The sequence below is a fragment of the Carlito syrichta genome, unplaced genomic scaffold (genome assembly GCF_000164805.1).
Source record: "Carlito syrichta isolate Samal-C Ts95f unplaced genomic scaffold, Tarsius_syrichta-2.0.1 Scaffold64104, whole genome shotgun sequence".
NCBI lineage: Eukaryota > Metazoa > Chordata > Mammalia > Primates > Tarsiidae > Carlito > Carlito syrichta.
Genome location: NW_007008200.1, coordinates 84,264 through 100,732, shown reverse-complemented (window position 1 = coordinate 100,732; position 16,469 = coordinate 84,264). Strand labels below are relative to the sequence as shown.

Sequence of the window (16,469 nt, the reverse complement as noted above, 5' to 3'; positions counted from 1 at the left end):
GTCAATCCTTCAGGGGGAGAAGACTCTGAATCAGTGAGGACTGACTGGTATGTGTGAGTGAGTGAGTGTGTGTGTATGTGTCTGAGCGTGTGAGAGAGAGAGTGCGTGTATGTTCTCATTAGGGGACGATCTATGATTTGACAGCCTCCCTGCTGCTCCTGCTGCTGTTTCTGCTTCTGCTGCGGCTGTATGGTCTGTCATTAGTTGAAAAGGGCTGCGAGGGTTTGGAGGAACTGCAGTCCTGAAGACTGAGCACTGCTAAGGGGTCTCCCTGTCAAACAGAGTTGAGATTTTTATGCAGGATTAGAAACTTGGACCTATTACTGCTTCATCCACACAGAAAAGCAGGCAGCACTAGACAGAATAAGGTAAGAGAAGAAATTGTGCTTTATTGGGTATGTGGGGCAGGGGGCATGGTGAAATGTAGACTCAAAAGCTTGCTGTTTTATAGCAAAGATACCTCACTCTCTGAAAGCGAAGGAGCCAACAGCTAAATTCCTACCAAGCTTGATCATTGAGCCTCTTGGCTTTTCCCCCGGTACATTTTTCATCTTTATTTTGCTTTCCCCAAGTCTCTGAAATGTTTCTCAGTATTTATTTTTCAGTTAGTAGACATCATTTAGTTTTTTTGTTTTTTGTTTTGTTTCAATTGGGCACTGTTTCAAAACAGGGAGCTTTTTCTGTTTCCCTTTTCTTAAGCATTTTTCTCCATTGAGAGGGAACTGGTTCTTTTAAACGTGAGTTAGTCAAGACAGTTACTTCTTTGTACACTAGAGTTGCAATAAAAGAAGTTTTCAGAAGTACATGTGAGCCCTAGTCCTTTAGAAAGAGGGGAGGTGAAAGGAGAGGAAGTGAGAGTTATTTGTGACTGAGACTTGATCAGAAAATGGGGACGCTGTAGTGAATATGTACTGTGCTATAATCCTTCACAGGGGGGATGGCACGGCTGCAATAGAAGTGGACACTGGAAAGAAGATGTTTTGAGAAGTCAGTGTTTCCAAGAAGCTTTAAGCCACTAAAGATGGAAAACGAGACAAGCAGTGACCTGAACCAAACGCAGCTTCAGCCACGAGCAGCAGTGGCCCTTGAATACCAGGTGGTCACCATCTTACTTGTGCTCGTTATTTGTGGCCTGGGCATCGTGGGCAACATCATGGTAGTACTGGTGGTCATGAGAACCAAGCACATGAGGACCCCCACAAACTGCTACCTGGTGAGTCTAGCAGTAGCCGATCTCATGGTCTTGGTGGCTGCTGGCCTCCCCAACATTACAGACAGTATCTACGGTTCCTGGGTCTACGGCTATGTTGGCTGCCTCTGCATTACTTACCTCCAGTACTTGGGAATTAATGCATCCTCTTGTTCAATCACAGCCTTTACCATTGAAAGATACATAGCAATCTGTCACCCCATCAAAGCCCAGTTTCTCTGCACGTTTTCTAGAGCCAAAAAGATCATCATCTTTGTCTGGGCTTTCACATCTATTTACTGTATGCTCTGGTTCTTCTTGCTGGATCTCAATATTAGCACCTACAAAGATGCTGTGGTGATATCCTGTGGCTACAAGATCTCCAGGAATTACTACTCACCTATTTACCTAATGGACTTTGGTGTCTTTTATGTAGTGCCAATGATCCTGGCCACTGTCCTGTATGGACTCATAGCTAGAATCCTTTTCTTAAATCCCATTCCTTCAGATCCTAAAGAAAACTCTAAGAAATGGAAAAATGACTCAACTCATCAGAACAAGAATTTGAACTTGAATACCTCTAACAGATGTTTCAACAGCACAGTCTCTTCAAGGAAGCAGGTAAGAAAAACTGAACCTTCATGTCAATCGAGAAAATATGGGATAGGGTTCCTTGTGAGATGGGATCATCTTTACCCTGTTTACCTGATGGCAAAACCAAAATACAATCATGCAAAGGTTTTACACTGCAAGCTTCTGCTTTGCATATTAAACTCATCTCTAAAGCAACTGAGGGTCTAAAAATAGGCAGGAAAAATCCAATAACATATCACCAGGTAACAGTCCAGGTGCTGTTCAGATATATGAAAATATAATCAGAAACTCTTAAATTCACCTTTAAAATGTTTGTGCCTCTCTGGAAATGTTATCAGAATATTTGGACCACTTCTGGCTTCCTAAGAAAAAATTCTACTGTATGGCAAAGAATGATCTTTAACAATTCTGTTGCACGACAGAGATTTGGTAAGATAGTCTAAGAACAGATTTGTAAAATAAAGAAACTTTTCTTGCCATTTAATAGTGACTCACAATTGAGACATATTAACAAGAAAGGTTCCTGGGCATATTTTTTACTAGTCTAAATGGAGAAAGATTCTATCACCCTCTCCGTGTTCCAGCAGGTAGAAGCTGAAAATGTGCTTTGTTCAGGACATGTTATAAGGGGGGCAACATCAAGCTCAATTTGTTATAAAGAATGGCTGAATCTTTTAAAAATGTCTTTCTTACCTGCTAAGTGTAACTAAAAATTCCTTTATGCTTTCAGCTCTCCTAAATGCCCACGTGATTTCAGTTGTATAGTGGTTTTTACTAGTGAATGAAGTGCCACTTCATTACAGTAGATATGGCTTTATAAGACAATGTAGGAATAAAATGCTTTCGTGTCCTATACACATTTATCTACATTTGCACAATTGTTCTAAAGTACTTACAAACTTAGCCTTCAGTTTATTTTTATTATTTGTTAAATAGATTATACATTTTACATTTTTATTCTCATAGTTGCAAAAGAAAACTTGAAATTAACAATACCAGTTCTTTTAAATGAGTTCTATTTTATGTGCAAGAAATATAATTCTTTTTGTGTGCATAGATAGAAACTGAGTGTACTTTAAGGAAAAAAGTATGGTTATGGATAATCTACACTACTGCTTCCTTAACTCTAGACTAGTTGATGTTTAAAGAATTATAATTGGACATAGTGAAATAAACTACTAAAAAATGCAGGTGTTTTAGATATGCATGAAATTAATAATAACTGTGAGTAAAAGAAAATACATACATCATTTTAAAATACTGTGATATTTAATTTATATGAAATTATTAAAGACACACAATAGAAGGGAAGACCCAAGCAACTATTGCCAGATCTTAGACTTCTTTTGCTTTGGATCAAGCAGTACTACCTAATACAGGGCAAATTTGGCCATCTATTACTCCAAACTTGATTAATGGAAATTTAGAGAGATCTGTTGACTATCTGCCAAGACAAACATTAACAAATACAGTAAGAGAGTAAAGAATATGTACATCTCAATTAGAGACCAAACAAGGGCTAATGTCTGCAGCAAGAAAGGTCAGTAAGTAAATTCATTCATTAGACTCCAATTTATAATCTTGTTATAAATTTTTTAAAAATTGTTTGTCTAGTCTAATGTCCTTTCTTTCAATTATGGTTATTAGTATCCATCAACATTAATAATGTGCTTTAAATTGCTAATTATGTTACATGTTCACACTCTTATTTCAAAGCTGTTATAGATCAGCTGTCTTTACAGAAGCTGTGTGATAGAAGAAAAAGCCAAAGATTTGACTCCAAACAAACTTGAGCTTAAATGCCAGGGTTTTAATCTAGCTTTATGACCTTGGATAAGCAGAACTCTGTGAGTCTTAGCTTTTTTTAGCTACAAAACCCAATAAATAGCAATATCCAGGACCAGTGTGATGATCCAAAGAAATATCTAATGAAAGATACCTAAAGTGGAGTCATGATTAATCCCTGAGTGTTAATTAGGACTTCTTAGTTTTTAAATGTTGGAAACTGTAAGGAAAGTATATATTTGTTCTTAAAAATATGCATTCACTACTCAAACAAAAAGAATTTATTGAACAGATGTGTATATGATATAGTAACCTATTTAAGGAACTTATTAATAATGAGGACATTTATAAATGTACTCAAAGCATTTGGGGTTATCACATTAATGTCACTGTCAGCATTCAGAAATGAGGGATGCCAGATGTCCTGTGATATGTAAGATAGTTCTGCACAATGAAGAAGTGCCCTTGCTACATATACCAACACACCCTCATTGGGAAACTTGGTTTTCCATGTAAGTCAATACGAGTGTATTTAAGTGATGTGCGGTTTAATTCAGTCCTGATTATAGATGGGATGTGAGTTCAGAGAAAAGAAGGAAAATTATGGGGTTACAGGAATCAGAGAAGTTTGGGTGGAAGAAATGGTATTTGATATAGCTCTGGAAGGATGAGTATAATTTGAAAAGTAAAAAGTCAGGAAAAGAAGCATTTCACACATAAAGGTCAAGAGACGTGGTGGTGGGATGAGAATGGTTTGAGTTTGGAGAGGTAGCAAGGAGGGGCCCACGGCGGTAGGACTTTTATGAGATGGAATGACTTGGTTGCCTAAAAATGAATGACATATTTCGGAGAGTGGTAAAAAGTAAGATTAGATTGATAGAAGTGTGTGTGTGTGTGTGTGTTTTGTGTGTGTGTGTGTGTGTGTGTGTGTGTGTGTGTGTGTGTGTGTGTGTAAGAGAGAAGGAGAGGGAGAGGGAGAGAAGGCAGAGGAAGGAGTTTGAATTTAACGCAGAGGCAACAAAGAATGTGAGTAGTGAGCAGGGAACAGCAATGATGAAGTGGAGTTTGAGGGTAAGAAATCTGACAGCTGCAGGGAGGCAGAATTTAAGGGAGAGAGACTGGTGGCATAAAGATTACTTCGGAAGTTATTGTAGGCATGAGGCAGTAAGATCCTCTATCAAGAGACTTTAAAGTAAGGTATAAACCAGATAGCCATTTCAAAGAAAGAAAGTGTGCAATGTGAACATATTAGACACAAAATAAGAAGAGAAGACAATTCAACATGGCCCCAGGGCTCTGCATATGGAAGAGGAGTGGCATCCTAACTAGTGGGAATGAAAGCAGAGAAGTGGAGACAGTTTTGAACAAAAATTGGTGACCTCTGATTTGTTTGTTTCCCTTCCAAAATAGTCATTTAAAAAAATATTCAAAAGGTTCAAACCTACACCTTCTATAACCCAATGACTTATATTTTAATATTTTCTCTTCATTTTTTTAAGCAAGTTTAGTTTGCATTTTAATAAATTCTCATCTGGGCCAGGTCTTTCTAACCAAGTTATTAAATTTAAATGTGCATAGCCTAAAAGAACTACATTTTAAAAGGAAATAAAAGAGTATTTGCATGTAAAGGACAAATGTGAGTTTTTTGTTTGCATTTGTTTTTAACTTATGTTCCCTTTGCAGAATCTTTTTGTCCTATTGTTCAGAGATTCAGTTATGTTTTAGAAAATTGCCTAAACTTTGGGTAAATGTGATAAAATTAATTACTCAACCTATGGCTTGGAATTGTGTAGAAAAAAAGGATGATCTGATTGACTAAATATTTTGCTTTTTAGAGTTGGTTGTTTTTATATTAAGCAGGCACAAATTATCATGTTTGTTATGCTTCAACTCTACTTAGTGCCCAAAGATTGCTTCAGTATAGACCACTTATGTACCTAATCCTGAATTGTACCCAACATCTTTAAAATTAAAAAAAAAATATATATATATATATATAAAATTGCACCAGTTCAGTTAGTTCAGGTATTTAGCATTATGTAGCTAAAACATATATCATTAACTATATATGTCTATCTGACTGATTGAATCATTTGGTTTTGGGGAACATCGAAACATCCTGGTAAATGAATATAACATCAATAAATACACTCAATTCAAATATGTACTTTCCACAGGATGCAGGGATGTGCAGAATTTTTATAGTTCAGGATACCAGTTTTACTTTCAGTGGGGTCATTCTAATACCTTTTTCTTCATTCGTGCAGTATAACTGAGAGGGAAACCATGTAACATAGTCTTCTAGACACTCCAAGAGTTCATAGCAAATTTTTCATTATGCATTTTATTTGACTAATCAAGTCTTAAAAAATCAAAAAGTATTTTTTTCCATAAATTTTTGTCTTTTACCCTACTAGAAAAAATGTTGATAGCACCTCTCCCCGCAAAAAGCAACTTTTCTTTCTAAAGTAATACATGTACTTTGTTGTTGATGATGATGACAAGGATGATGTAAAAGCCATTATGTGTATTATAAAAAATACAGAAAACTAGGAATAAGTAAGAAGATATCCTTCATTTTACCTCTCAAAGACTAAAATCATTATCATTTTGTTATATTCCTTTTCTGTTTTCACTGGATCTTTTGAAATATAATTATACTCCAAATGTATATATAATTTTGTTTCCTGTTTTTTCACACCAAATGTTGATATTGATATTCTCAGAGAGAACGCACAGAATAAAATAAAATGATTAGGGATGAGCCCATTTCTCTGCGCCTCAGTTTTCTCATCAATAAAACAGGAAAACCAAAGACCTCATAGAGTTGTTGCTGAATTCAAATAAGATACAGCAAACAAAATTCATGCTTTCTCCCCTCCAACCTGTCCAATCAGCTACTATTCTTCCCTCTTTCCTGTGTGTTTTAGTGACCCCATTTCTCCTGACCTTTTCTTATTCATGCCCCAGTCACACAATGTGTTGTTCATGGAAAATGAATACACTTGGGTCAAGAAATGGCTTCAGTGTGTCTTCTCTCTTCTCCTTTGCCTCGCTCTAACTCCTATCTCTGGCGTTATTTACTTTTTTAAAAAGTCATCTTGAACAAGGAAAAACTTGCAAGATACAAAGGAAAGGAGGTACAATGTTGGAATTTCAGGCAGTGGGGCTGGCACTTGGGAGCATAAAGTCTCTTAAGTCCCGCGACTTAAGCAAATGCCAGCTCCACCTATATCTAAGAGAATTCTTGCTCAACAAAATCATCCTCCTCCCCAGGTAGCTCTACCAATGATTAGTCTCCCAAGGCGAATTAGTGGCACTAAACTCTTCAGCATTGGGCCTAAATTAGATTTTTTGAGATTACTGGGGTTGTTTTCACAGGCTCATTTTTCATTTCTAATTGTTTTATTTGTTCCAACTATATCCTTCATAGTGTAAAGATTTCTATGTTCAGAAGGGAAAAAGTGTGACTTTTGTCACGTAGCACATAAGTAGCTAAGTGTGTCATTTTATTTTTATTAAAGAATAGTTTTCTATTTTCTAATTCACATCCTGTATAAGGAAAGATTTCAAACCCATCTTATAAATCGATGAATAATCCCTTGCAGTTATGTTTTGTGTTCTTTGTTTTAGCTGAAGACACATTGTTTATTGCTAATTTTATATTCGTAGTTTGAGCCATAATTTTACTGATAGAAAATGATCTATTTTCCTATATACCTACAGAAAAGGAAAATCTACACTTCTATAGAATTCTCAGTTTGGTCTCACACACACACACACACAAAATCTTAAAATCAGTTAACCTTGAAAATGACAAACTATTTTGTACTTCTTTACATAAACTTTCATGAATTCTTCAGAATCCAAAGAGATACCCCAAACTCCTGACAGGAGAAGGCTGGTCTGTAACTATGTCCTTAGTCTTGTTTCCTTTTTTTTTTTTTAATAAGCTGGAGAATATAAAAGTCATAAAACTAAAACTGGGTTAGCATTAAGCAAAACTTTTCAGTAGGTCATTCTTATCCAATATCTTCTTCAATTTAATTAAACATTCATTCACACTCAAAAAGCACCTAGCATTGCCCTAGGTGTGGAGATTCCAGGGATATATATAAATAAACTCTTCACCTTCAAGGAAGTCACTTAAACTATGGACACAAATAATTCTAGGCAGATCATTACATTATGTGATAGAGGACACAACATTGGTGAGGGGTACAGGGAAAATGAAGGATGACTCTATGGGATACATGGCATTTAAGCCGAGCCAATAAAGATGGACTGAATGTCTAAAAGCAGCAATGTATTCAGAAAGTCAGGGGTAAAGGAAGAAAGTTCAACAAAAAGGGAGAAGTAGATGGGCACTTTAAGGGAGGAAATAGTCTGGTATCATCAAAGTGAGGCTATGCGAGAGAATTGTCTAGTGGAGGAAGCCTGAAACAGTGGTCCTGCTACGTCCAAATCCCAGTCCTCCTCCCCAGCCTTGTACACACTTTCTTCTATACCCACACTTACAACTATTGCCTCCAAGTCTACAATATATAGCTCTAGAAAAGACGCCTCCCAGCCAGTTGAGGTGGTTCATGCCTATAATTCCAGTTCTTTGGGAGGCCAAGGCCAGAGGAAAGCTTGAGCCCAGGAGTGGGAGACCAGCCTGGGCAACGCGGTAAGACCCCATCTCTACAAAATAAAATGCAATAAAAGTAGCCAGGCATGGAGACACTCACCTGTCATCTCAGCTATTCATGAAGCTGAGGCAGGAGGAACTCGAGCCCAGGACTTTGAAGCTGCAGTGACTTATGATAGTGCCACTGCACTCCAACCTGGGTAACAGAACAAGACCCTGTCTCTTAAAAAGAAGGGAGAGAGAAAGAGAGGGAGGGAGGGAGAAAAGGAAGGGAGGGAGGGAGGAAAGAAGGGAGTGAAGGAGGGAGGGAGATCTCTAACCCTCAACATGCAATTGCTTTTTTAACATAATTACATCAATCCCATATGTCTAAAATGAACCCGTTATTTTCCCCTGTAAACCTCTACCTCTTTCTTCCTTTCCTATTTTAAGTTCCCAAGCCAGAAACCTGGAGTCCTTCCAAGGGCCTTTTTCTCTTATGATCCCACCACCCCTAGCTAAGCAATAGCCAGGTCCCAGTGCTTCTAGCTCATGATTCTCTTGCTGGCCTCCTTCCCCACTCACTCTGCCACTGTCCTGGTTCACCACCTCTCACTGCCTTGTTTCAGTGCACACCTTGCCAGTCTCCCTAACTCCCATTCCACTCTCCTCAAAATCATTTTGAGCATTGCTGACTAAGCGATCTCTCTAACACAGAGAGACATTATCAAAATAATTTTTATAGGTCCTTGAGGCCTGGAGTTTAAACTCCTTAGCATAACAAATAAGATCTCGGCCCTTTCCTGCATTTGCGACTTCACCTCCGTGGCTCTCCCAACTTACACTCCAGCAATTCTGAATTATCTGTATTTCTCTGAACTTGCTAGCTTATCTCAGTTGGAATACTCTTCAGCTTGCAAACTCCCAATGATCTTTTCAAATTGAATGATGCCCAATCACCGCATCAAGTGTTCACTGAATTTCTCCCGCAGATGTATACAGTTAAATTCTTAAATATAACTATATATGTTAAGTGTTCTTCCACAACACTTTGCACATACTTCCAGGTTAGTCATTCTTGTATATTATAATTGTTAGCCTGTCTTCCTACTCCCACTAACATCTTTGTATCTTCAGTACTCTCAGCACTGCTTTGGCATATTGCAGGCTCCATAAAGTGTATATATGCCTTAGTGTGTTGTTGCCAAGGAGTTGCAGATTTTAGGCTTTGTAGGTGTTAGGTCTCACTCTCCAACTCAGCATTCAGTGTCATCACACAGGTTGCTTAAACCTGGTCATGACTGAAGTATTACACAACAGAAATCAGTAAATATGACAATATGGGGTCTCCTTCTTTTTTGTGGAGGGATGTTTGTTAAATATTTGCCAGCTTACTTCTGTGCTTGTGCGTATATGTATATATACATATATGTATACACACACACACACACACACACACACACACACACACACACACACACACACATATATATTTAAGCATATGTCATTTTGTATATATAACAAATGAAAATGTGGAAGAGTACATTCATGCAGACTTAGTGGCTCAGTCAAGTCCAACACTCTTTTGCTCCTTAAAAAATTGTTGCTTATTTTAAGTGTTATATTATTCTCCGATTTTAATTAAAATTCTCTTGCCTTTTATCAAATTCTTTTTGAATTTCACAATAATCAAAGTGCAACTAGTCAGCCAGTATGATGGTGATTATATTAGTCAATAAGATATTTTAAGAAGACTTGCCCCTCCAAGCAGGACAGGTTGATTTATCTGAAAGGCTAAGATAATAATTCATTTTGTTATACAAAAACCTGTGGTATTACCACAAACCTTAAAAATTCCCCCCACAATAAGAGAGTTATCTTGGACAGAAGGTGCAGAGAAGCAAAGGGTTAGCAACGCAGGGAAGGAAACAACATAAACAGAGGTATAAAATTAAGAATAAGTCCATCTAAGTGCCCCATGTGACTAATTCTCCTAAAAACAATTTGCTCACATCATCTTCTTTCAAAAAGAAATATCTCCAATCTTCCCTTACTGACTTTCAATATTCTCTAAAATATGACCTTTGCATCCTTTTTCTGGCTTTGTTCATCCATTACCTTTTTAATTCAATAAACAATTATTGAGCACTAATTTCATGCCAGGCACTGTCTAAAGAACCAATGATGGTCACTATCTTATGAAACTTTCAGTAAAATATGAAAGATTGGCATTAAAAAAACAACTGGAAAATGCAAGGGTAGGGTGTACAGTGTACAAAAGAGACAACAAGAAAGTGGTGCTTACTGTGCCTAAGCCTAGAGAGCAAGCCTACAGCAGGGTAAGAGTCACTCTCACTCTTGAGGAATGAGTCGGCATTCACCAGGCTGACATGAAATACAAAAAGACCTTCAAACTCACAGAAGCAGTCAACAGGGCCAGAAAACTAGGCATAAAGTCTCCACCAATACCTGCCTTCTCAGTTCTCTCATCATGCTACTGAGCGATGCCAGAGAGTATCACACTCTGCACGTCACCTTTGGAGTTTCCATTCCAAATGGGCCCTCCATTTGCAGGACCATAATGTTTCCTCTTTTTATTCCTTAAATACCTATCTCAAAACTTTATACTGTCCTCACATCATTATACTTGGAATTTTTTCCTCTGAATCCCTCCCACACCTAGCATCCCCTTTCTATTGCCTGTGTTCCAGTCTCATCCTGTCCTCTCCTCACTGTAGGTAAGAAGGCTAGTCTCTAACCTGGCCTCACTTGCAGAAGTCTCTTTCAATCCCCCTGCTTCCTCATTGCTCTTTTTCCATTTTTCTCTCAGAGTGCAGCTAGAGTCACCTAAAATGCAAATATATCATCATCATGCTGCTGAAAACCTTCAATAGTCCCATTTCTTATAGGTCAAAATCCCAAGTCATCATCTTGGCATACCAGGACATTTGTGATCTGCTCCCTGCTTACTTTCCAATTTCTCCTCTCCTCTTTCCCCCAGCAGATCATGCCATCGGCAGTTTCCCTGCTGTTACGCTCTATCATGCCTCTCAGCCAGTGTGTAGACTTCCCGAGGCTTGAGCAACCTGTAGTCCCTTATCTGATCTGCGACTTCTTACTCACCCTCTAGGTGGTCATCTCTCAGGACAGGCTTGCCTGACCACCACCAGTAGGTGATTTCTCCCTTCAGCTTGTAGTATTTTATGCTTTTCATCTGTACAGCTCACCATGTTGCTGTAAATCATTTGTTGATTGTCTGTCTCTCCCACCAGACTGTGCATGATCCCATTTACTTTTGTGCCCAAGTTGCCTAAAGGACATATTGATAAATGACTACACTAATAAAGTCTGGGCACAAGAATGAAGAAAAAGGAAGATTCAAATACAACTCTAAAGATTTTTTTCAGGAAACTAAAGATGGTAGATTTATTAAAAGAAATGGTGAAGGAGAGGTAATTCAAACATTATCTGAAATGTTTAATTGAAGATGAGAGGTATGTAGGAGTGGAAAATGTGAGATTGGAAGTGTGTGGTGAAGATCAGATAAATGGATTTGAGAATCATTAGTATAGTGGAAAGAAGGTATGATGAGGGTTGAATTTAAAAGAGGGAAGAACAAACTGACGAAAACTAAGATCTACAAGAGTGTTTACAATTAGGAGGCTAAGAGGATGGGAGATTTAGCTAGAAATAAAAAGACCTATTTTGCCCTTTTAGAACATGGCTAGAGGGCCATAAACGAAGTTTTAGGGGATACTCCAAGTGGAGAGGGCAAGTAAGGAAAGAAAAATGAGCCAAGGAGCTAAAGAAGATGCATGTAAAAGAATAAGTGGATTTCTCTAAAACAGAAGTGCTGGCCTTGACCTTGGAGTCAAACACAACGTTTCAGAGCTGCATGAAGGTACATGAGAAAAACTTGAATAAATTTAAAGTCAAGTTAGCTCTGAAAATTAAACAAAGGTCAAATTATGTGCACATGCATTAGGATGAATAATGTAAAACACTTGACAGCCATATTTTGTTGAAATAAAAATAGATAGCATTTTGGAAAAGAAAATACTGCAACCTTTCATAAACAACACTAGTGACTTCTGGCTATACCCCTTGGATAGATTGCCTGAGCATAATTATATAGTGACTGCAAGAAAGTAAAGCATCCATGCCTCTTTATTCTGGGTCTTTGTTGTTTGAGTTTTATGGGGATTTATGACTATAGGAGAACTCAGCATATTTTCTGGGGGCAGCAGTTCTCAGCTTAGAAAATAAGGAAATGACTCAGTGAGAGAGGCAGCACCATTGTGAGAAGGAGAGATGACAGAAGCAGGGCTGATGCAAAGCACCCCATGAATTTTTAAAGATCATTTTGTAAAATCAAGTGATTCAAGCACCCATAAGGTGCAGAACTGACACCCTGCCTGGTGTCCTCTGATAGAAGTTCAGCTTTATGACTGCTTTTACTTGCAAACATTTCAAAGATTATGTGGACATAAAATTCGGTAAGGGAGGGTGGGAGAAAAGAATGCTCTGACGCTATTTCTGCTTTACCAGGAAACATAGGAATAGGTTCGTATTTGGAGTACATTTACAGGAGAAATATTTAACTAGAGATGTTAAAGTGCTAGAATGGACCCCCAGGGGTTTCTTTAGGAATCAGTTAGACAACTCTCTGAATAAATTACAAGCAAATCAAATCAATACTTTTGTATAAACCTACTGCAGTGCACAGGGGAGATGCTATCCTAGAATTAAGCATGGTCTAGTTAAATTTTTACAATCTTTCCCAGCACGTTATTATATGGGTCAGAAAAATGGTGAAAGTAAGAAGCAGATATCCAGATTCAGGACAGATTTGTACCTCCCCATTTATGATTTAATGGAAAGCCTATTATTGTCACTGTATTAGGGACTAGGATATAAAAATGAACAAAACAGTTTCTGCTCACAAAACATGCACAGTCTAGTAGAAAAGATAGACTAGTAAACCGATAATTGAAGTTCTAAAGAAATAACTGTTGTTATTATAGTAAAACACACAGATTAGTGATACCTACCTCAATGCCAAATGGAGAGAGGCGGCCATCAGAGACTTTTGGGAAATCAGGACTCCTAAAGCCTTGTGAATTCATAGACGTTTTGTAGGCAAAGAAGAGAAGGAAGATGGTTTATGCAGTAAGAACAATACAGATGAAGACCAGGAATCTAGTTGAAGAACGCAATGAGTCCAGAGAACCACAAGAAGCTCCTTAAGTGTGGGCCACAAAAGATGAGACTAATGAGATAAGCTGGGATCAGGATGTAAGATCTTCATCTAGTGAAGAAGGGATTTGGACAAGATTCTAAAGACTATGGATGGGATGGGAAGGGATGAAAAACTACCTGTTGGATAAAATGTGCACCTATGATGGTAGCAGGTACACTTAAAACTCAGATTTCTTTACTGTTATACAAAGCAGCCATGTAACCAAAAACCATTTGTACCCTAAAGCTATTAAAATAAAAATTTTTAAGAATGCTAATTATAGAGGCCATAAAAAGTCATTGGAGCTTGCAAGGCAAAGAGTGCAATAATCAGATTTATGCTTGAAGAAGACCACTATGTCTTCAATGTAGGCAAAGAATTGGACCAAAGTCAAGAGCATTCATTGGGAGGGGATTGCAACAAAATGGGCAAGATAGGAATCATTCTGCAAGGGCCTAGCTTGATAAGGCAGATAGCAATGAGGAGAGAAATTGATACATTTGAAATAGAATCAATAACTTTGATGTGAGTAGATATGTAGAAAGCAAAAAAGAAAGATGTCAAAAGTGACTCACTTGAAGCATTGAGAGAGAAAGTGGTGTGACAGTTGAGAGTCTGAATTCTGGAATCTCATCCCTGGGGTCAGAGTCAGGGCTGGCCACTGAGTATATAATGTAAACAAGTTAATTTACAGCCTTGAGTCTCCATTTGCATATCTGTAAAAAGGATGATACTAACAGTATCTCTCTCACAAGGTGCTTAGTAGGATTTAGTGCAAAAATCCATATAAAATACTTCTCACAATGCCTGAAACATGGAAATAATAAATGTTAAAATGCTAACTACTGCTATTATTAATGGAATAGTCCTTGGGCGCTATGGTTAATGCCTGTTATCCTAGCACTTTGGGAGGTTGAGGCAGGAAGATTGCTTGGGCCCAGGAATTCAAGACCAGCCTGGGAAACAAAATGAGACCTCATCTCTACAATAAAAAACAAAACAAAAAAAAAATGCCGAGCGTGTTGGTGCATGCCTTTAGTCCCAGCTACTCAAAAGGCTGAGGCAGTAGAACAGTCTGAACCCAGGCGGTTGAGGTTGTTGTGAGCCATGGTCATGCCACTGCACTCCAGCCTGGGCAACAGAGTGAGACTTCAACTTTTTTTTTAAAAAGTGTAATTTACCTAAATGAGGATAATCATCAAAAGGAGCACATTTCAGTGGGGTGAGCATGTTGTTTAGTTTTGCCCATGTTACTTTGAAGTGTCTATAGAATACAAAGGTGCAGTTAGAAATATAGATTGAGAGCTCAGAAGAAACATTTAGCCTGGAGATACAGATTTGGGAGCCTTTAGTATACAGATGGTTTATTGAAGACACCAGAGTAGAAGCGATCACTGGAGGAAACGTAAAATTGAGAAGAAACCCCGGAGGAGCTAGAATTCTAGGGAGAATAGAATGAAAAATCTATAAAAGAAAAAGAGAAGGGATAGTCTGAGAGGGAGGAGAAAAACCAGGAAAAAGAGTAACAGATGTCAAGAGACCATTTTTATTAGTGGTCAATAAAAAATGTAAATGCAAAAGTAAAGATAAGGACTGAAGCATCCAGTTTGTGAATGCAGTTTCCATGAAATGCTGAGGAAATAGATTGTATGGAGTTGGTGAATAATACATGGGTATAGGGGAATAGAAAGAGAGTAAGACCAGACTATTGTTTTAACAAACTTGATTGTGAGCAAGCGAGAGAGAAAGAATAGTAGTGATGTGAAGAAAGAAATAAGGCAGGTTATTTATGTTCACTTTATTTTGCTTTACTTCTCAAGATAGCAGAAACCTAAGCCTGTTTCAAGCTTGATCCAAAAGAGTTAGTAAAGTGGAAGAAATTATGTGTAGATGCACAAGGAAGACTCAATCCTGATGGAGTAAGGATCCTGAGGAGACAACATAGAATACAAAGGGAGTCATCATCGTTCTTTTTCTTGTCAGCAGAGATTGTGTCTAATTCACAGATCCATCTCCAGCACCTGGCACAGTGTCTGGCACGTGGAAGTATCCAGTGATATTTGTCAAATAAGTAGATAAATAAATGAGTGAATTAAAGAAGGAATGAATAAGATACAAGGAAAAGAGATATGGATGGTCGTGGTTGCAGATCAGTTTCAGATTATGGGACAGAAAGTGGCGAGGATTTATAAGCTGGTCTCTATTTTCTCAATGAGGAAGAATGGAAAGTCACTGAGAAGGATGATGTAATGGCAGGGAGAAAAGGGATGGCTGTTTGTTGTGGAAAATGGCAAAAGTAGGTAGCGGGTAGGATGACAACAGGATTAAATCTCATTCGTGTTAAGAAAAATAAACTGATGTGGTAGTAATTTAGAGGTGACTGGAATGTCTTAGTGACATCTACACATTTTCTAGTGGTTTTGTTGTGGAACTCATTCCCAATAAGCCATATTTAAATGAGTCTTTTTGTTGACCAAATTCTAGTTGACATTGTCCTCAGAGGTGTTTTGTTGCTGCAGAGAGTGACATGCCCACAGCAAGTACAATTTCACATTTTGTATGCCATTCCCGTTCACTGAGGCAAGGAGCTTATGACAAAGGGCCAAACTGGATCAGATCTGATGCACAACCACAGTTCAGGGATTTCTTCATTTGCCAAAAAGTTCCATCTGAAGCCCTGACTCCAAATTGATAGAAGCCAGGTGCTCCATAAGCCCCCTTTCTCAAAAACACTGTGAACAGGACCAGCTCCTGGGCAGTAAATTCTTCCTCACAATCTGGAGCCAGGTATTCCCTTTATCAGATGACTCCCAGTTGATAAGATGACATATCTGATGTTCACAGTCTGGTTTGTATCTCTTCAATATCTTGGCTCTTTTACCTTTAAAGGATTCTAGAAAGACGCGTAGAAGCAATTAACCTTGCTACAAAAGCAACACACTCCATTTTGCACAACACACTCCATTTTGCAGAGTTCTTGATTTGACTTTGCTACCGACTTTACCTCAGAGGAATATGGTATCGTGCAGTGCACTCTTTTTTTTTTTTTTTTG

At 38.0% G+C, this 16,469-nt stretch overlaps 1 protein-coding gene across 2 annotated transcripts in view; it reads left to right on the top strand.

Annotated features, from left to right (window-relative positions):
• The first annotated feature begins 283 nt into the window (after window positions 1–283).
• Window positions 284–16,469, top strand: part of TRHR (thyrotropin releasing hormone receptor) — a 34,018-nt gene continuing 17,832 nt past the window's right edge. Inside the window, exons 1-2 of one of the 2 annotated variants that reach the window (XM_008051204.1) lie at window positions 284–368; window positions 933–1,810. In XM_008051204.1, the coding sequence (XP_008049395.1) occupies window positions 1,022–1,810 (789 nt within the window). In that variant the 5' untranslated portion in view covers window positions 284–368; window positions 933–1,021. Of the gene's footprint in view, window positions 369–875; window positions 1,811–16,469 lie in introns of those variants that run through there. The other variant, XM_021708795.1, reaches the window with a different exon arrangement.